The following is a 22,013-nucleotide window of genomic DNA, read 5'->3' as shown; positions in this document are numbered from 1 at the left end:
AATTCAACGCGTGCTCATCTGTACATGAAGCTTGCAATGCTCGCGACGCGCGGCAAGCTGTCTTCATGTTGACAATGGCGGAATCGGTGCCGAAATCGATCTGCTAAAGCTGATTTCACATTCGCTCTAAACTCTTCAAATGTATAACTTTATCGAGTTTTTTTTTTTTTTTTTTTTTTTAATTAGGCGACAAAGTGGTCATTTAGAGCCCAAGTGTGTCGTTTGTTTGTCCGAATACCAACCGTTTATGATTTTGTTCAGATGAATTCGGCGAAATGTGAGCCAGCCGCAGTGAGCGGCTCCAACACGGAGGAGTCAGAGAAGCAGAGGAGCAAGGAGAGAAGCAGAGCACACAGGAACCCTGGACCCACCACGGGGGCCCCCCACGTGCCGGGCTGTTCCCCCGACCCAGCAGCCCAGCCTCCAGGCCCAGTCGGGCTTTGGCGGCGGGCGACGCGAATCACACCATCGGCCGCCCCCGCCTCTCCGACCGGCTCCCCGGCAGCCCGCAGCAGGACCGAGACGCGCGGTCTCACCCAGCGGTCCTACAGAGCTGGCCCGCCCCGGGCGTCGCACTGAGTCTGTTCCGGAGGTCTGGCAAGCGCAGAGTTTGTCACACCCTCCGGGGCCGGACCCAGATCGCGGGGCCAGCGTGAGGATGAGGTTCACTTTCAGCTGTACTTCCGCCTCTCCCGGGCCCAGTTTGACGAACTTCTGGCCTGCATCAGCGCTCAGAGTGCTCGTCTGTGATTGGATGACGCGCGCGTTGACGCTTCCAAAGTTCAATTTTCCCAACTTCAGGCGTTGACGCCTGCAACGCGTGACGCGCGTCGCCAACGCTCGAAACGCTCGGAAAGCGACGCTCGAAAACCGCCTGACGTGCGTTAGGTCCGTTGAACCTCGTCCACCAGAGACTTTGAATGTAAAAGCAACGCCGTGACGCTGGCAACACGTCCGGTGTGAACGCACCATTATACTAATGCCCAAATAAACGCAAATTTGACCCCCTAAACATGCAAGTAAACTCACCAAATTTGGCACGCACATCATGACCGGCGAAAAATTTTATAAAATGGAAAAATTATCCCCATCTGCTCTCTAGCCCCACCTAGAAACAGTAAAATAGGCGCCACGGCCCATAGGAATGTCGCAGGGAGATCAAACCAACACTCACTCATTCGTCTCATCAAGATCTACATTTCACGCACTGACACCCCTGACCTAAACCCAACAGGAGGTTCACAATTTCCCTTTCAAAGTAAAATTTTGCTCAAAATCACTCCTCACAAAAAAATTATCTCCTCCGAGACCGTTTGTCGTACAGATATAAGAGTCACACGACGTGATAGAGGACAACTTTCTCTACAAAAGTTTTGAACAACTTTGTCAAAAGTCTAACGGTGTGGATTTTATTAGCATTCAAAGTTGGAAGTCTGAAATCCTGCCTTGCTCCGGCCCTCATCCATTATAATGGGGAAAAAAGGAAAAAGTCATCTTTTTTCAGCACCTCGAAAAACTGGAGGTTGTGGCTATACCGTGACTCCTATCAACAAACCGAGCACACGTAAAGCCTCACCAGGTTCTCCCAAACAAGATGTGTAACATAATTGGGGAAAATTTCATGATATATGTACGTTTACATGTTCACGAAAAGGTGTGCGCTCTGCATTTTTTTTGCTCTCAGTTATAATGGAGCCGGATAGGGAATAATCTTGCGTTTCTCACAAACTGAGGCCTCTACGGTCCAAACTAAAAGTCTGACTGCTCTGAAAGCCTCACCAACTGAAAGACAACTAATTTTCCGATCAAACGTGATATCTTTTGTTCAGTTTTGCCAAACAGGAATGGAACAAGGAGCAGTTGTTTCCCAAACAGAAACCATTATTTTCTCCTCTCTCCCACTCTAACTGATATTACCATATATGGGCATGCAGTGCAGTTACACAGCTGACAGCAGCTGTCAATCAAACTCTGACACTCAGTGCCTTCATTCAGTGACTCTCAAAAGCAGATGGGAGAAGCTAACAGCTCCCTGTTAGTGGATGGGTCATGCTAACAACTCCATATTAGTGGATGGGAGATGCTAGTGGTGCTAAAAGACCCATGTTAACAGATGACAGATGCTAACAGCTACATGCTAGTAGATTGGATGCTAACATTTCCAGTGAAATGAATGGAAGATGCTAACAGCTACATGCCAATAGATTAGATGCTAACATCTTCTTTTTAAAGGATGGGAGATGCTAACAGTGCTAAAAAGAACAATGCTAACGGATGACAGATGCTAACAGCTATATGCTAGTTATTATTCTATCGTGGAAACAAACTCAAATTTGACCCGCTAAACATGCACGAAAACTCACCAAATTTGGCACGCACATCCGGACTGGTGAATCATTTTATGAAAAATAAAAATTAACCCCATCTGCTCTCTAGCGCCACCTACAAAAGCGAAAATGGTCGCCATCACCCGCAGGAATGTCGTACAAATATCAAACCAACACTCACGCGTTCGTCTCATTGAGGTCTAAAAGGTTTCTGGAGTGTCAAAATAAGAGCCTCAAACCTTTTCAAAATAAAAGTCCAAATTTTATGAAAAATGACATTTCAAACGAAACACTGACAATTTGGGGTTAACTAGTGTCAATGACAGGATGTACTACCTTTCCAAAATAAAAGCCCAAAATTCCTTCAAAATAAAAGCCATTTTACAACAGAAAATGAGGTAAAATCAAGAAAATGGATGTTTACAGATTAGCAAAACTCCCAGTGACCTGGATTTCGGCCAGCAAGGTACCAGGACGTCTCAGTCGTGGGCCGACGGGGAGGCTTGGTCCCGACCAATGCCGCTTGCGGCTTTAATTGTATTCATGTCACTATTGTTATTTTAACACTAATCTTTCTCTTCCTCAGAATGTTCCAGCGGCACTCTACACTGATCCTAATGAGATTGCACAACATCTAACCTTGAAGCTGATCCAATGTGAGAAGCTGGAGCTTCCTGTGGCGACGTCTGTGTCTGCTGGTGAAGTTGTTTAGTGACTCGTGGGACCTTTCAGTTGACAATGTGTTGCATGACAGAACAAGCATTTCTAAATCGCATTGTTCATCTCCTAATTTGAATCTTACAAGTTTTCCTCTTTATTTATGCACAAAGTAGTTTCTAGAGGCGATTTCCATAGAGGAAAGCCTGTTGAGTCCTCATAGACAATTTAGTAAACTTATGGAGCAGTTTGCACCGTTGTCATTGTTCTGGTTTCTGGCATGCTTCATTTTACAAAAAATTTCTATTTCAAAATTACAAATATTTCAGTATGTTTTCTCAGTTATTTTTAAAGATCAGGCAATGCTTTCAATACTTGTATCTCATGATAACTCTGCAAAACCACAGAAACAGTGATGTTTTATAACAGTCAACATTATTAGGAATTTCTGTAAATATTGCCATTTGTTACTGACCAAAGGCAAAAAAAGGGTTTTCTTTCCATTTACAAGAAACATGTATGAAATGTATGATTGTCTATCATTTGATCAATAAATTTGTTTTTGCAAAAAGTATTACAAAGCTTGAAGTAAACAACCTCCAATTCCTACATTTTTTTTTTCTTTTCTCTTAATGAACTTTGATGCTACAGCTTTAAAAAGGTTCACAATTTTTGTTGCTTCTATCCATCAACTCTTTTCATTGTATCCATTTCTTCTAAGGCTCCATTAAATACATTGTCTCTGTCTCAGTCCAATGCTTGCTCTGAGCCGCCATCTTGGAATATGTACATCTCTGGGAATGAGCATGAGCAGCACTACCAGAATTATGCTGAAGCAGCATAAAAGGTTTACATGGTTGAGGGATTGTTTGATCCCACTTTAAATGAGAACGAACTTCCCACTTTATTAAGTGATAAAGATTAATTAAGTGTTTACAAAGTCATTTTAATGTGGAATTAGCCTTTATTCCTAATTAAATAGGAATTAAAAGTCACATAAACAAAGCCATTGTCCAGAACTGTAACTCATGTCAACTAAATGTGGATAATTTCACACAAGAATTATTGTGCTGGCACTAGCAATTAAACACAAAGGCAGTATTGACCATATGCCACATCCAGGGACATCACTGGATTTTGAGGATACGAGGGCTCAGTCCCCAGGAGATACACAGGATGTGAGCGAGCATAGTGAACAAGCACGAAACAGCTAACAAAGACTGACAAATTATTCATTAGAATTTCTTCTTTTTCTTTTTTTAACAAAGTACAACAGCAAACAGGCTTTTCGCAACAACACTGTGTTTACAGCAGCCATTCTCGAACTGGGCTCCCCAAACCCCCAGGAGTCTGTGAGCCACAGCTTGGGAGTCTGTTAAAACATTTGTAATCTGTGATGACTGGCATCACGCACAGCTCCTGCTGCTGCTTTGTGTTTCTAGCTAGTGACCATGGAAACATTTAAAGGCCTCAGTATACTCCCCCGTCGCCGTGACGGCGTTCCTACGACGTCTACGGGCTACGCCAGGGCTTGACGCGCGCCTCCCAAAAAATGTGACTTCGCATCGAGGTGACGCGTGGTGACGTAAACGTCAAGGGCTGTGATTGGTCCGCTTTTGCGTTGTTTATAGAATAAAGGAGAACTCACCCGGAATGCTTTTCTGATCCGAACAGGAGAACAGGAGCTTCAGGAGAAATTTAGATCCAAAATTGAGCGGCGCACGTCCCAATACTGTTAGCAGTGTTAGCACTGTTAGCAGACGGGGCTATGTGTATAGCCGCTCCGAAAACGGCTTTAATCGTCCAAAAACTCATTAGTTTCACCAATATTTCATCACGGTCCGCTCAGCCTCTCCTCCACCACAGCCCGGTGTCGCCAGATATGTCATATATGCAGATATATGTTCGGTAAATGCACGCATGTCTAGATATGTATGTCTAGAAATCTATGTCTATAGATCTATGTCTAGGTAAAGCCGGAGCTACGGAAGCCGCATTGTTGTTGTGACTGCTAGCGGCTTGGCAGAGGAGGGCGTTCCCTTGACGCAGGAGCAAGATATGTCCAGTAGCGGCGTAGGGTTGCCGACGTAGGAACGCCGTGGCGGCGACGGGGGAGCATACTGAGGCCTTAAATCAGCCCTCTTCGTCATGTGGTGCTTAGTCTGATGAGTTTGGTCTGATTGAGAACAGAGACAGAAGACCAAGATGCATGGAGAATCTTCAGCTGGTAGCAGATGAAGCCATGGAACCACCGAGCTACGTGAGGTATGTAATGTCAGAGGACTGCGCCAGAGCTCCACATCAGAATGGCCCTAGTGAATTCGATCACCAGCGACCGGAGGCCTGATCTACCATGTACGACCCGCATCTAGTTGAAAAAGCCAAAAAAAAAAAAAGATTGCTGACCTGAATGAGGACATTCGAGATCAAAGACACTCTATTGGCTAAGACCCAGGCTGTGGCCCACCAGCCATCTCTGGTGATATGGTCCTTTTCAGATGCCGCCGCTGCTCCCTCCTGTTCCATACCCAACCACCAGCGCTCATGGGCTGAGGTTGTGATCTGGGGAAATCGAAAACACAAGACCACAACAGTTCCGCCTCCACTCTCCATCTCGAACTGCTTCCTGGTTCTGACGCAGGATGAAGACGACAGCGGTGCTGGCAGCGAAGCCTCCGGGTCTGTGGCGATCTCCGCCTCTCCTGCTTCTCCTGCATCCACTGCGGCTCCCGCCTCGACGACCCAGCAGCCACGGACTCTGTGTCCCCCTCTCTGCTGCTGGACCCCGAGACGGTCCCTCATCCCACTGGATCTGGACCTCCTCACCCCGTTGCAGCTCCGCTGCTCCGCAGTCCCGGACCGGCAGTCAGCGCCGCGGTCTTCAACCTCCGCAGTCCACCGCACACTGATCAGAGATGCCATTCGTCTACATTCCTGGACACTCTACCGCCCGGGTCGGTCTGATGATCGCTGTTCTGAGGATGAGGCTGCTAGCGGCGGTGCTGCTGCCCCGGCGGAGCACCACCCAGACATCAATGCTCCTGATCCTCCTCGACCTCTCTTCAGCCCGTCTTCGTTCATCATTGCGGACAGCATCGTAAGGAGGATTCGTTTCTTTAACGCCACCACACGGTGTTCTCCCGGTGCCACCGTCCCCACCATCCTGGATAAGCTCCCGGAGCTCCTCCAGTCCGCCCCTCCTCTGGGTGATTGTTCATGTTGGCTCCCATGACACCACACGGTGACACACCGAGCTCACCAAAAAGGATTTTATGGACCTTTTCAGCTTGTTGCAGAGCTGCAGAAAAACTATTTACATTAGTGGACCCCTGCCGACACTCTTCCGGGGTGCTTGGCGCTTTTCTAGGTTCCTCAGCTTGAACACTTGGCTCCAGCAAACCTGCTCAACTCACAACTGTAACTTCATCTACAACCTCTTCTGGAACCGCCCTGCTCTCTATCATCATGATGGATTACATCCCAACACGCTGGGAAACTCCGTCCTGTCAGGTAACCTCCAGCACGCAGTCCAGACATCTCCAGCTGTCAATTAAGCTGACTGACTAAAGGTAAGTCCCGCCCACTCTTCACACAGTTCTCTTTTTTCATCTCCAGCAGACAGCACGTTCACAAGAGGAGAGGAGAAACCTAAACGTTAGGAGAAACGTCATTTCTCCTAACCTACAAACCTAATCAAAACCCAAACCAAATCTGCAGTGGAACAAAAACCCACAATAGTCAAATGTGGACTGTTAAATATCCGATCCCTCTCCTCCAAATCCTTGCTCATTTATGACCTAATAACTGATCATAATTTAGATATATTAAACCTCACTGAGCCCTGGTTAAGGAAGGATGGATATCTCAGTTTAAATGAAGCAACCCCAAATACACATCAACTATCTTTATTCCCCAATAATCCGGCCGAGGCGGTGGAGTAGCGTCCATCTGTAACTCTAAACTTCTAATCAGTCCCGAAACTAAAACCAAGCATAAAACCTTTGGAAGTCTCAGTCTGAATCTCATGGACTCCAGCTGGAAAACACAGAAGCCAGTCCTGCTGGTTGTAGTGTATCGCCCCCCTGCTATGCAACATACCTTGAATTTTTGTCTGAATTTTCAGACTTTCTCTCCAGTTTAGTCTTAAGTTCAGATCAAATCATTTTAGTGCGAGACTTTAATATTCATGTAGATGTCGACACTGACAGCCTTAAAGTGGACCTATTATGCTATTTTTCAGTCATGTCATATAGGTCACAGACACCTAAAAACATAGTATATAAGTTTGTTTGCCCCAAATTCGTCCTATTTTCGGAGTTTGAGCGGTCTAAAAAGTGGCTCTGAGGAGCCTTCTTCAGAACAGCCTGTTTTTGACAGCCTATTTTCCGTGATGAACTTGAACGCATCTGGCCACGCCCACCTCGTAAATTCTCTGTCGTTAAGAAAGCACCTTACAGGAAGTTACACCGGAAGTTTCAAAATAAAACACAATGCACAACCTCACGGACGTAAACTTTTTCCTATATGTTGTTATTCCGCCGCCTCGGGAGGAGAGAATCAGCTGAACAGGGTCCAGACAGCAGCAAACGCGGAAGTTCCCATTTTTATGTAGATTGAACCATACAAAAGTAACTCTTGGACAAAGAAAAGCTCTCATTTGAGATCAAAACATAAACCATGTACTCATCCTTGCTGGAAGTCTATAAATCACAGATCAATGTGGCTGGACGAGCAGAGCGACCTCGCAGAAGCGAAATGAGGAGTGTTTTTTTTATTTTCTCTTTATATCATGTGTTCGTGTGATATCGAGAGCAGAGAGCCTCTCAGAGGAGCAGCCCTCTTCATGCGGACGGCGCTGCCGGTGTGTGTTGACTTTGCGCCCAGTGCGCAGTGCGCCTCTACTGGGCACCGGAGCTCAACAGCCTCCCGGCGAGGAGAGGAGCGGCCCAGCGGCCGCGCGAGCCGTGCGTCTCCGCCGGCTTCGGGACCAGCTTCCGTGGAGCAGCTCCGGGCCGTTTACCCAATCGGCCCCAACTCGGCCCTGGAAGTCAGACGCCCGGGCGCCGTCACAGCCGCGGCCGACTCAAAGAGCCTCTCTGCTGGGGAGAGGAGCTCCGCTACGTTCCCATCCGAGCGAACTGTGGCTAAGTTAGCAAAAACTGTCAGCTCGTCAGCTGACCCACCTGAAGACGGAGGAGGAGCTGACTTTATGAAAACACTGGAGATGGATGAGAAAATACAGCCGAGATGAGCGACCTGTCCGGGGGCGGCCAAAGGCTGGATTCTCTTCTGGGGGGGAGTGGCGTTCCTCTTCATGACTTCGAGAAGAGGGAGGTTTCAGAACCGCGTGTTTGAGTGTATATTTTCTTAAAAGTGGAGCCACAATTGAGGGAGGTGACTGAATTTTTCACTTCTGGGGGATCATACAGAGGCTCTGGGAGGCAACATGACTGTAAAGACTCCTTTTTAAAGTGAATTTTGCATAATATGACTCCTTTAACATTGCTTTCAGTTCATTACTTGATACAATTGTTTTTTTTCACAGAAGGTGAATAAACCTATGAACCTGTGTCTACTTCAGTGAAAATAAATGATCTCTCCCCTCTCTCTCTCTGGGATTGATATTTCATTCCATTATGGGAGATTGAAAAATTCAGAGCACCAAACCCCCAGAAGATGAAATTGTCTCCTAGGTGGACTAGAGCCGTGACTGAGGGCTCGCATACAGAACATCAATGGCGGCTGATCCATTGATCTCATGAGACAACCTGGACTCATTGGGTGCATTCAATTCTAGTTGGGGATCCATCCAAACAGTTGATCCATGGACTGATTTAGACCCAGTGGATGCAAGCAGTCCTACAATGTGGAACCGGCTCCCAGTTCTGCTCCTTTCTCTCATTTCAATGTAATGTTTCATAACTATGTGTCACTGACCACTGACGATCGTTCCTCTTTTAGCCTGTGCACTCTCTGTTTGTACATGAAATGTATATAGATACAACAATTTGTCTGCCCTATCTCCTTCTCTTTCCGTCCCCTCACCCCAACCAGAAGCCACTTATGAGCCTGGTTCTCCAATTTTTCTTTCTGTTAAAAGGGAGTTTTTCCTTTCCACACTTGCTCATGCGGATCTGTTGGGTTTGCTCTGCTGTCTGAAAACAATGTGTGCAAACTTCTAGGAAGCCATTTGGCTTGTGTTTTGTGGGTGAACCCCCCCCCCCCCCCCCCCCCCAAACAAACACACACTCCTAAATGTCCTGTATCTCAGGACTCGGCGAGGCTGGTGCCTTGAAGCTTCAAACTTCAAACTCATATTCTCATATTTTAGTTTGCGTCAGTCAGAATTGTTTTTGTTTAAAAAAAATTGTTCTATTCTAAACAAAACAACACCAAATTATTTAGCGGGTTTAAGAATAGTATCACAGTAAATGGGCCTAACGACACCTCTGGCCACGTAAAAGCACAGATGGCAAAAGAGTCAAATCTGGTAGTAGGATGAAATCCAGGTCCACCCAAAGACCTTTGCTTCTCTTTCTTGCAATATTTGAATGTTCATCAACTCCATTTTTCACATTTCTTTCACATTTCAAAGAAGGATCGCAGCCTAGTGCATATATGTGAAACTGTGGCTTCTTCATTCAATATTCCCCTGCTGTACAGTTCTCACGAGTTTCTGTTTTTCCACTCTCAGCTGAGTGAGGACCTTTCAGTCTGCAGCCAGCACTTCAGTGCGTTCAGTGTTTTTCAGACTGTGAATTTGTTAATGTACCGCATGTAAAACTGCTCTTTTAAGTCATGCTGTATAATGTGTAGCTGTCTCTCTGTGCGTGTGCTTACGTGTGTGTGTGCGTGTGCGCGCTCTATATTTCTATGCGTCTATATAAATGTATCTATGCCGGGCAAAGCGCGCAGCCATGGGCACGCACTGAAAGGCCTGCCCCCATCACACAGCCGTCCAATCAGCTGCGTCTGTTCCTGACGTCGGACCAATCCGGTGTGAACACACTGGCCTGTGTTCAAAATGGAGACCGCGGTGGAGAAGCTGGAGGCGAAGGTGAGAGTTTGCGTTTCGAGTCTTCGTGTTCCACAGACACCTGGTCTTTGCTCTTCTACTGTGTGGAAACTGGCTGTTCATCGATAGCTTGGTCTGTGTGCCTCGCCGCAGTCCTGTCTTCATCCTTATCTTCTACAGCAGCTTTCAGCCTTGCTGCTTTTATAAGGCTTGCCTGCTTTGCGCGAAGTCTCCATGCTCAACACAAAACCGCGATAGCCAAGCAAAAGTCTCAATTTCGGCATCATATCACTATTATCACGACATAAATGCATAAAAGTAATCTGTTGTCAAAAGTGGACATGCGCACCTATTAAAAGAACTGTTGCTCCTGTTCTGGAGTGATGCTGGACGTGACTGTAGATACTGTACAAATGTAATATATTGAATATAAAAATAAACTGTTGAATTCTAGAACAAAATAATGCCCCTCCATAAGCAGCGGTGATTCTTATGGAAGCCCATTTCTGCCACTTGAAAAAGAAAAACACGCACATGGTATGTCATAATTATGAGATAGTAAGTCACTGTGAGATACTTTTGCACAAGTCAAAAGTATCTTGTCTTTGTTGGTGTGACCTCTGCATTTCAAATGAACACAGAAGTAGGTTGTCAGTACATTGAGAACTACTTTAAACATGGCTGAAATAAATTCAGTGCTTGATGTGCTTGCTGACTCACATGGTGTTATATTACCAAACACACCCTGGAATTTCAGCAAGAAGCAGCTCTGAGTTGGAAAGGATAAAACTATAATATGGCTGAGGTTGCAACTTCAACTGCATCTGGAATCCTGTGGTCACTATCAACAGCTGCTGATTGTTGTAGGCAGTTCACAACCCAACACGACAGATCTCTATTAGAGCGTGTTGTACCTGGTCTCCACAGTAGGTGGCGCACACAGACAACGAGTCACGCATGACTTTTAAAGGAGTGCTGATTATTACCTGTCAGGTAGCAGCTTACAGAGAGACCCACACAGTTTTTGGACCGCTGTTTCGTGGCCTCACTTTGAGCCGTTCGTTTCTGGTTTTGCACACAGGTTATGGATAATATAAGTACATATAAAATAAATACGTTCTGAACATAAATGGACTTTGGCTTCTTTTGAAAAGCCACGGATGATACGTCTACTAGATGTTTTCGGGAGCAGCCCCTCAGTAGCTTAGATTTTTCACATTTAGTGCTCAGCTCAAGATCAAGTCAGTACAATCCTCATACAGGAAGCGGCTGTGCTGGAGCGCATGTGCAGATTTTATCTCATAATTTCAATTTACTATCTCATAATTATGACTTACTATTTCATAATTTTGACTCAGTATCTCATAATTCCGACTTAATATCTCATAATTATGACTTAATATCTCATAATTATGACTTAATATCTCATAATTTCGACTTACTATGTCATAATTATGACTTCCTATGTCATAATTATGACTTGTTATCTCATAATTATGACATACCAAGTGTTTGTTTTTCTTTTTCAAGTGGCGGAAATGGGCTTCCATAGATTCTAAAGTGTGCTGGAAGTCCAGGTAAAAATTCCCCTTATGTAGGCCTGGGCGATTATATGATCGTGATTGGTGATCGTGATTCGATCACGGTGATCAGCTGTGAGCACATTTACTCGATCAGACATAGCAGAAATGTGCGTGACACACTCGACTTTTTCCTGCTCAACTTCCGCCTGCAAGTTGTCTGAGAAGTAAACAGAGATGGAGCTGAACGTGGAGCAGCGAAGCAGATGAAGTCAGCCATGTATTGGCGTTATCTTCTGAAGATGAGGCTGCTGCTGACAGGACAGGCTGCTCCACCCGCACCTCTGCTAGCACACCGATCCGCAAGGAGTCTGGTCTTTTTAGTAGGAACTACTTGTGATACAGTTTAACTAACGATGGTTCAGTTCTTCTCTTTTACTGAAAATGACGGTGCATCGCATCATTGAACATATCACCACTTCTTGCCGCTCACGCTCTGTTTCTAACAACATGCAGAGAGAGCCTGCAGCGGCTGCGGCACCGTTCTTCTTCTGTGGTGTCTGTGTAAAATAAGGTTGAACATGCAAACAGCACACCTAGTGGCATGAAGTGCAAATGCAGTCATGCGTCGCCTGTGGCCGTGGTCTGAATGAGGATCTCCTGGGGTTATTCCAAATGTTTCAGAAACCAGAATATTTATCTTAACACGAATATTGACTGCACGTAAACACAGCCAGTGTCGTCTTTTCAGGCCACTGCACCATACGAACAACGTTCTAAGAGAAGAAAAACGATTAATTTTGTCTATTTTTTTTATATTATTGTAGTTTTGCACCGTTACATTTTAAGTCTAATCTGTCCAATCTAGATTATTTAAATTTTGTACATTTGATGCAAGCATTAATGATGGCAGCAGCATATTTAGCATCACTACTTGAAAATAATGTTTCCATTCTGAAGCACCTTCATTATCTCCAGGCGGTTTCTTTAGTTTTTTAATCTTTTATAGCAACAAAAATCCTCAGGGCTGTAAACTGTCACACTTTAACTAACGATCGTTCAGTTCTTCTCTTTTACTGAAAAAACGATGCATCGCAAGATTTTATTATCTTGGTGCTAGATTTTTTTTTCCCATTTACTGCACTGTTAAGTGAAATTGTTCTTATATTTTTCTATGTTTATATTATTTAATTTGCATTGCTATTTGCTTGGTTTGTTAATAAAATGTTAATCTATTCTATAGTTCTAGTTTTCAGTGCAGATGCTTTAAAACTGGTTTAAAAACAATATAACATATCGTGATTTTAATCGAGATTGAATGATATGAAAAAAAAAATCGTGATCATTTTTTTTGCCATATCGCCCAGCCCTACCCTTATGTGAAGTTAAAATAATGCAAAACCCCTAAAAACACACAAAACCTGTTTTACTCGCATCCAACAATTCACAGGCAAATCCGAAATATCACTCACAAACTAATGCATTTTGATTTGTAAATAAGAAACAAACCGAGAAAATAAATGTCATGTCAGAAACTATAACATGTTTTACACATACCGTATTTTTGACACTATAAGGCTCACTGGATTAATAGGTGCACAGTCAATGAATGGTTTTTATTAAAAAAAAATTCATACATGGGGCGCACCACATTTTAAGGTGCATAGGATGTATAGAATAGTATGAGAGAAATACATACTGGCAGTCTAGGTGGTGACATTCTCAGTTGAAATGTGTGAGTAAAGCAACATATCAGAGCCAGTCTGACTGAGGATCGCTCCTCTTCACGGATGTGCAGCTCAGAGCGGCCACGACTGGTCGAACTCGCTCGGTCACCGGGGTTCAGCCAGCTGCCGTCTCCTGAGTGAAGTGTCCCACCGACAGCTCAGGCAGCCGGCCGGCCGCTCCCGGCGTCCCGGCGGGCGGCCTGCCGGGCGGGGGCCGGCCGTTCTCGGAGTCGCAGCGTGCAGGCTGCCGCCCGGCGTCCAGCCGCTCCCCACGTCGGCCGGCTGTGCAGCCGCTCGCCGTGCTCCGTTCTGTTTAAACTAGCTAGCTTAGCGGCTTAGCAAACAGGGGTTGTTTGCGCATATGATCAGGGTGATTACCGTAATTCCCGCAAAAAAGGCGCATCGAATTATAAAGCGCTCTGCTGGATTTTGAGAAAATTACAGGCTTTTACATGTGCCTTATAGTGTGTAAAATACGGTACAAAGAAACACATTTCTTCAATCACAAAAAATATCCTTCAAGTGCAAAGTAAAATATTTCAAATACACAAGAATATTCTTCAATTACAAGAACAATTTTACAACTACATGACTTGACAGGCTGTGACCACTGTCACTGTCTTTGACACCACTGTCATGCGACTTTTGGGAGGTTCTTCAGACTCAGACTCCTTTATTTTCATTCGATCCACTTTAGGATGAGCGAAATATTGTTTCTCCGGTCTCAGTGTTTACAATGAGACCGGCTAAAAGCTAGGAAAACAAAATATTAAATAGTGCTGGAGTAGTGCTTAAATATATAGCTATAAAAATATATGTTTGATATATACACGTACACACACACATACCCTATATGTGTAAAAACCTATACAAGAAAACTAAAAATTTACACACAAAAATTGCACAGAAGAGACAGCAGCACATTTCGTAAGTGGCAGCTTAGAGTGAGTGTACAGGATCCTGATTATGTATGCGGTTGGATGTGGAAGCTGTTCAATAGTCTGACTTCTACCCAGAGGTAGAAGTTCTTCAGTCTGGATGTTTTTGTCCGGATGCTGCACAGCCTCCCTCCAGAGGGCAGAGGAGTAAACCGGTGATGTGCAGGGTGGGTGGAGTTGTGGAGGATGCAGGTGGCCCTGTCCCTGCATCTGGTGATGTAAATGTCACTGATTGGTGGTAAATTGCACCCAATGGTCCTCTGTGCAGACTTCACCATGCTGTGCAGCACCGTCCTCTCAGCCACCGAGCAGCCTCCATACCATACCGCGAGGCAGGAGCTCAGGACGCTCTCCTCAGTGCAGCTGGAGAAGGATCTGAGGACTTTAGACTTCAGTCCTGCCCTCCTCAGTTTCCTCAGAAAATAGAAGATGGGCTTTGCTTATGACAACTGCAGTGTTGATGCTCCAGGTGAGGGTGTTGGACAGGCAGACACCAAGGTATTTGATGGATGGACATTCTCCACTGCTACTCCATCGATGTAGAGTGGGGAGGGGCTGGAGGGGACAGACCTGTGGAAGTCCACAACCATCTCCTTGATCTTCTGAGTGTTGAGGATGAGGTTGTTTTCTCTGCACCACCGTGTCAGGTCCTCCACTTCCTGGATAGGTGCCGACTCGTCTCCATGGGTGATGAGTCCGACCACCACTGTGTGGTCTGCAAACTTGACAACCAGTTTGTTGTTGTGCCGAGCTCTGCAGTTGAAGGTCACCAGCGTGTCCAGCAGCGGGCTGAGCACACATCCCTGGGGTTCTCCGGTGTTCAGGGGAGGATGAGGTAGAGGATGAGGTGTTGTTGATCCTGACATTCTGTGGCCTCCCAGTCAGCAAGTCCAGGACCCAGTTGCACAGTGATAGTGGGTTCCCAGTTCAGCCAGGTTGGACACCAGTTTCTCCAGGATGAGGTTGTTAAATGCAGAACTGAAGTCCAGGAACAGCAGCCTCAAGTAGGAGTCCTTGTTCTCTGTGTGGGAGAGGGCCTGATGGATTACAGTGGAGATAGCATCAGCTGTGGAGCAGTTCTACCTGTATGCATACTGGTGGGAGCCCACAGCCACATTGGTGGTCTGCTTTAGGTGCCTCAACACCAGCCTCTCAAAGCACTTTATGGTGATGGGGTGCAGCTGGGCGGTCGTCATTGAGGCACAATGCTGCAGAGGACTCTGGCACAGGGATGATTTAAGAAGAGACACTTTCAAGAAAAGAAGAAGAGGAGTGGAGATGATGATGAGGAGACATCAGGGAGGAGTGGAGCTGCTCTGAAGATCTGAGGAGATCTGAGGAGATCTACTCAGCACTCCATGTTTCAATACTGGAATAAAGATGTCAGTGAAGCGTGAAGCTGTGTTCTGGTCATGAAAATTCAGTAACAAGATATGAAGTCCTGGAAAAGTCATTGAAAATCAGAGATGAAAAGTGTCTGAACCCTGTTAAAACTATATAGATATAACGTGCGTAACGTTCAGAAATTTCTATGACAGACAAAGCAGTTATGATGGAAGATGAGATTTATAGCTTCAAACTAGTCTGAGAAATTGTGCAGAGATGACATGCTTGTTAACGTGAGTCCAGCTCAAAAGGAGGGTTAGGGGTGTTGACGCGGCGCGATTTTGCGTCCGATGCTGAAGTTGGGAAATCTGAGCTTTGACGCGTTGCGATTTTGCAGCAAACCAATCAGAGAGCGTTTTTATGGTGACGTAGATCAGGGAGCGGGGACCGGTGAAAGCGACAGTCATCCTGGCGCAGCTCTGGAGCAAAGAGTGAAACTCGCCAAACTCTTACCGTCTGTGGATATTATTGTGCACCCAGGCAAGGCGTACTGTCCGCCGACAGCGTCGTTGTCTGGCTTTATGAAGCAAATAAAGCCAAGCCACCGGCTCAACAGTGTTAGCCATGATGCTAAGCTATAGGAGTGTAACGGTATTTGTATTCGTCCCGTACCGTCACGGTACGGGGGTCACGGTTCGGCACACACAATCACACGACGAATACACCAGTGAGTAAAAAAAAAAAAAATTCCAACCTTAGATGGCGGTAATGAGCCTAAAAGCTGCCGGCAACCACCATTGTCACAGAAGAAGAAGAAGTACAACAAGCAGGTCCAAACATGAACAATCAAAGAAGAAAGTACAAGCGGAATGAGCGCTGCAGTGTGTGGCGGAGCGGATTAAACGGGAGAGTATTTGTTCCGTGCGTTCCCTCATACGGAGTGACGTGTGACGTGCCAGTAAACAGGAAGCAGCACAGTCAAAAAACCAGCAGAGAACGCCACGGTGGTGGAAAAACACTTTTTTAATACAAAATCCCGACATAAAAAACATTGGAGAGGCGAGATGGAACCAAATCGCGCAACAGCGAGTTGTATAAAGAGCTCCATGGCAGAATACGAGCGATCGCCGGTTGGTGTTGTGGATTAACTGGTTCCCGTGTTAACGAATGACAGCGGAGGTCTGTGTAAACACACGCTGATTACAGCAGTTGTTAAAGTAAGACTCACAAAAGACTTCAAACGTATACACTCACTGGAACTGTCGATAACCAACGTTCGCCAGAACGACTAGATGTTTCAGTCATTATTGGTCACAAGTTAACACGGGCACCAGTTAATTCGAAACATCGGCATGGAGCAGAGCTCACACCGAGACGTGCTGCTCCGTACGGCGGTGCTCCGGTCAGGGGAGCAGCTGCTCCTTCAGCAGCGTATCATGGAGATTTTGGGACATTATTTGAGCAGATATCAGCAGATAAAAACTCTCTGCTTGGCGCTGAGGACTGCTGCTGCAGAGAGGAAGACCTGCAAGTTCCTCGTGAGACTTTGTGCGCATGTCACAGGGTCCTTGTAAACGAGGATTCATCGTGGATGCTTTGTATGCTGTACATCAGGGGTCGGCAATTAGATTTGGCGGCGGGCCACTTTTTTTGGGGGGGGCACTTCAATCGCGGGCCAAGGGGTCTCCGGGCTAGCGGACTGGAGGGGGGGGGGGGGGGGCAACGGTAGTGTTTCACGCGACTGCATTCGCGCAACAAATGACACCATGCCGCGCTAGACGCCCGAGTTTTATCGCTGGTGTGTGAATTCATTCGCGGGACGCGTCACGCTGGAACAAATACGCAGCACAGAACATCCTGCAGAAACATCACAGCTCCTCCTCATCGCCTCCTGCAGCAGCAGGTGTGCACCCGGCTTTCTGTGTGTGTGTCTGTGTGTGTGCGCGAGCGCGCATCCTGATCAATAGTACGGGTTTTGTTCTTTTTTGTTTTTATGACTGTTTTTACTGTTCAGCACTTTTATGACTATGATAAGTGCTTTTACAAATAAAGATTGAGATTGAGATGCTCCGCCTGCCACCGTCGCGGCTCTCTAATCGGCATGAGGAAGTCTGGTCAGCTCCGGCTGCAGCGAGGCGCCGGCATCGCCTCTGGCTTGCATGCTGCGCTACGGAGGCGGACTGAGCTCGGTGAGTTCCAGCGTCTTCTGCAGGAGCTGCCCGGACGGCCGGTTCCAGCGCTACTTCAGGCTGACGCGGTTTCCACCAGAAGCGGTGAACAAGTGAGATCGCGCACGCCGCTCGCCTTGGCATCATGCCAACTGGTCAGAGCCCTGCTGCCCTCCGTCAGCACGTTCGTGAAGACCTCCACGCTGACAGGCTGTCCTGGCGCTATTTCAACCAACTCGAGCGACGAGCAATGGAGCGGCGGGTGGCGGGCGGCAGCAAGTGGCAGTGCAAGTCGACGGGCGTGCGGATTTTTCCCTGGAAACGCTCGCTGCCGGCCGCTCACCGCGCACTCACTTGCGCTCTATGTTCACCAGACGAGGCGCCACTCCTCTTTATTTTTCAGTGACAAATTGGAAACCACAACTAAACAACACATCTTTCAAAGATTGTCTATTGCAACACAATGACAGATATCGCACTCCAACAGGGGTGCGTGCGTCCGCTGGAGGGCCCGGGGTAATGCGTGGGTTTGTGTGCGCGCGTGTTGGAATCCTCTCGCGGGCCGGATTGAACGGTTCGGCGGGCCACATTTGGCCCGCGGGCCGCTAATTGCCGACCCCTGCTGTACATGAATACACTCGCGTTTAATTCTATTGTTTACAATCGGATTGAAAAAACACCATGTAAACTGGGCCAATAATGTGTCGCATGGGAAAGCTTGGGAAAAATGTTCTGGTACATTTGTGAGCTTTTTTTACTTTTTCCCCACTGTACCGAAAAACGTACCGAACCGTGACCCTTACACCGAGGTACGTACCGTACCGTGGCTTTTGTGTACCGTTACACCCCTACTAAGCTAACACAGGAAATACAGCCGGAAGCCCCGCCTTCCCACCAGACACGACGCATTTGACGCGTTCGGTGTGAACGCGACTTTTGGCCCTGCGTTGTTCAGTGTCGGACCCCAGAATTGACGCGCGTTCAGCTTCTCGCGTTGACGCGATTTTTGACGCAAAATCGCGTTCGGTGTGAACGCAGCATTACTCCCACTGGGTCCGGGTTCCTCCATTAATCAGTGGAGCAGCTGTTTTGTTTGATGCCCAATTAGAATTGCACCCATTGAATCCAGGCTGTCTCAATGGATCAGCCACGATTGATGTTCTATCTGCGATCCCTCAAGCACGGCTCTCGTCCACCTAAGAGACAGCCTTTTCGTCCAGGGTTTTGGTGTTCTGACTTTTTGGTCTCCCACACTACACTGCCCCCTGCAGTTTCGGGGCGGAGCCGCATATAGCATGAAAGCCACACATCTTATTTCTGGGCGTCACATCCCTGTGGAAAGCATGGTTCAGGTTGGGTGCTGACCTGGTGGAGACTATTGGGCCACTCTCCGCTTCAGGTGAAAGTTATTACTACCTAAAGCAGCTTCCTGAACACACCTCAACACACCCACCTGAGGAAAACAGAAGGAGGGGGGAGGAGGGAAAAATGGTGCAATACTGCCCCGATTTGGTGGCCGAGGTGGAGGATGTGATTTACTCGATGGAAAAAAATAAATGAAAGCAGGATGGTGTAGTAATACCGCATACCACACTATTGAGCCACCCTTACCCACCACACGGGGGATTTCTTCACTGCAACAGCCCTGCCTGGAACTTTGAAAAGCTCTTGACAGGTGCTCTGACTGCAATGCACTACTGCAGAGACAACTAGTAGTGCAATAGTAATGTCACAACTCGGCCTGTCACGATAACAAATTTTGCTGGACGATTAATTGTCCCAGAATTTATTGCGATAAACGATAATATTGCCGTTTTTTTTTGTTGCAATTTTTTAATTAATGCAACAATTAGGGACGCACCGAAATGAAAATTCTTGCCGAAATCAAAACCAAAAAATGAGGAAACTGTTTTTCTGAATGACACACATAATATTACAAAGCATTTATACCTCCAGAGGCCAACAGCGGTCTGACAGGTTGAGCCATTTTCGGCCGAAAATTTTCGGTGGCCAAATTTTCGGTGCATCGCTCCTCATTACACTACAGAACCGAAAGGAGTCAGTATGAGACGTTTCTAGTGTCTTTGGAAAATGTAAATTTATCACGCCTGGAAAACTTACCAACCTCATTTTTTTTATCGTGCGATTAATTGATTTATTGACTATCGTGACAGGCCGAGCCACAGCATCTGAAAACTGCAACGTGCTGCTGCACATAGCATCTTCCGCCATGTCAAACACAAGATGGAATCAGTTTGAAAAAAGATATGTGATCCATTTTTGGGTTTGTTTCTCTGACATGTAAGACAAAAAAACTTCTCTCATTTGACTATTTATTGGAATTTTGCTAAAGTTTATACAAACTCATTTCCATTCAGACAGTTACAGTGAGCAAGCTGTTGTCATTCTGCAACCACACTCCCAGAAATAGATTATGTGCGTTTACCAAGCTTTTAAAGAAGATCTTCCAACATGGTTAGTTAAATCGATGGGGAGCAACCATCCACAATTACTTGTTTTTAAATCAGAACTGAACAATTTACTGCATTAGATATTAATTGACTGTCTCTGAGAAAAACAGAAACCCGTATGTAGGTGACACGTCTCAGATTTTACTGATACTGGGTTTATTGACTCTTCAGATAGACTGGGAAAAAATGGGGTGAAGTCATTTTTGTTCAAAAAGTAATTGTTGGGGGCAAAATGGCACTCCTTCTAATATAATGCCGAGGAAACAGTTTAAAAACTGCTCTCACATGTTAAATTGAGGTATTCTGAACCTCTTGTTCTCAGGAGCACAGCACCCTGGGGTGAAGAATTTACCCCACGCAGCCTTCTTAATACCTTGCTTAATTTCTATGATTTTGATGTAATTCAATGTATTTCCTTTGTGAAGCACTTTGAATTGCCTTGTGGTTCCATAAATAAATAAATAAATACATAAAAAAAAAAAAAATAAATAAAACTGTTGTAACTTTGTCTTTACAGTTTCTGAAGTCGGACGCGGACTTGAAATACATTGAGAAGCGTCTGAAGTTGGATTTCATCAACAGCACCGTCGAAAATCGATCCACTTCTAAGGTAAATTCACAGCTTTTGCAGCCTTCACCACTGTCAACTCACAAAAATCCATTTTAATAATATTGTCCAGTCATCTTCAAATCAATGACTCTTAAGTGTCAACAAAGGTAATTGAGGAGTAAAAATGAACAGTATTATAAGACAACAAAAATAGGAACGATTACTGGTAAAAATGATAAACCGCGGTAAAATGTCCGCTACAAATTTTAATTACCGTTAAACTGTGTTTCATTGCCACAATCCGGAATATCTCAGGAATAGGCCCACTATTGGGCCTATTCCTGAGATTTGAGAAGTGCAGCAGCAGCAGCCGATCGGACACAGGCGCACTGCACAGTAAACAACTCGTAAATATGGCGGAGAGCAGTACTGCCGGCAGTGCAGAGATTCTCCACTGACCAAGCTCGAAGTCTGGAAGTACTTAGGCTTTTTTTAAGACGCCGAAGGGAGACTGGTTGAAGACAGCAGCCCAGTCTTCCAAAAATGCCACAAGAAAGTATCGGTAAAGGGTGGAAACACGTCCAACATGATGGCTCATCTACGGGACCACCAGCCGCAGCTGTGCAGCGAGTTAAAAGCAAGTTAACTAGAAACGAATGCATGAGGGGCTTAGGGAACCGTCTCGCTTCTGCTCCGGCACAATGCTAGCTGCGTGGCTAAAGCTAAATGCACCGTTGTTGCCGACAGAAAGTCTGACATAGAAACAATGGCTGGTTAGTGTTCAGAAGACAGCGTTACACGTGTGTGTGTGTGTGTGTGTGTGTGTGTGTGTGTGTGTGTGTGTGTGTGTGTGTGTGTGTGATGAATAATAATTATTAATAATTACAATGACCATTATAAATCTGCTTTCCTCTTATTTCCAGAGAGGGTGTGTAGTGGACAGAACCAGGACGAATCCTCAAGCTTCTACTAGGGCTACACGATTTTGACAAAAACCTAATTGCGATGTTTCTGACCAATCATGCCATTGTGATTCGATTTGCGATTTTCACATTTTATACTTTCAAATGCAGAAAACTGCTAAAATTATGGTAAAAAATAATTCTTGTTACTTTTACATGGTCTTACTCAGGTTGACACATAAAATTACACATATTGTAAACTAACCTGACAAAGCTTCAGGCAGCGGCAGCGAGACGCCAGCGTGCTGTCTGCATCACGTTTGGGAAGAAAGAGTGCGTTGTTTTAATGAAATAAATTAAAAAAATAATGAAAATCCAATGCTGTCCAAATTGTAATTGTTCTTGCTTGCAT

At 45.8% G+C, this 22,013-nt stretch overlaps 2 protein-coding genes across 3 annotated transcripts in view; both read left to right on the top strand.

The window, feature by feature from the left end:
- tiprl (TIP41, TOR signaling pathway regulator-like (S. cerevisiae)) overlaps positions 1 to 3,729 on the top strand; it is a 41,923-nt gene extending 38,194 nt beyond the window's left edge. The window contains exon 8 of the mRNA XM_030101548.1: positions 2,914 to 3,729. Coding sequence (XP_029957408.1) covers positions 2,914 to 3,039 — 126 coding nt within the window. The 3' untranslated portion in view covers positions 3,040 to 3,729. The remainder of the gene's footprint in view (positions 1 to 2,913) is intronic.
- A 6,275-nt stretch (positions 3,730 to 10,004) lies between these two features.
- ska2 (spindle and kinetochore associated complex subunit 2) overlaps positions 10,005 to 22,013 on the top strand; it is a 28,299-nt gene continuing 16,290 nt past the window's right edge. For both annotated transcript variants that reach the window (XM_030101207.1, XM_030101206.1), the window contains exons 1-2: positions 10,005 to 10,041; positions 20,667 to 20,759. In XM_030101207.1, the coding sequence (XP_029957067.1) occupies positions 10,009 to 10,041; positions 20,667 to 20,759 (126 nt within the window). In that variant the 5' untranslated portion in view covers positions 10,005 to 10,008. The remainder of the gene's footprint in view (positions 10,042 to 20,666; positions 20,760 to 22,013) is intronic.

Source organism: Salarias fasciatus, chromosome 10 (genome assembly GCF_902148845.1).
Source record: "Salarias fasciatus chromosome 10, fSalaFa1.1, whole genome shotgun sequence".
NCBI classification, from domain to species: Eukaryota; Metazoa; Chordata; class Actinopteri; order Blenniiformes; family Blenniidae; genus Salarias; species Salarias fasciatus.
This window is presented reverse-complemented; position numbering and strand designations above follow the sequence as displayed.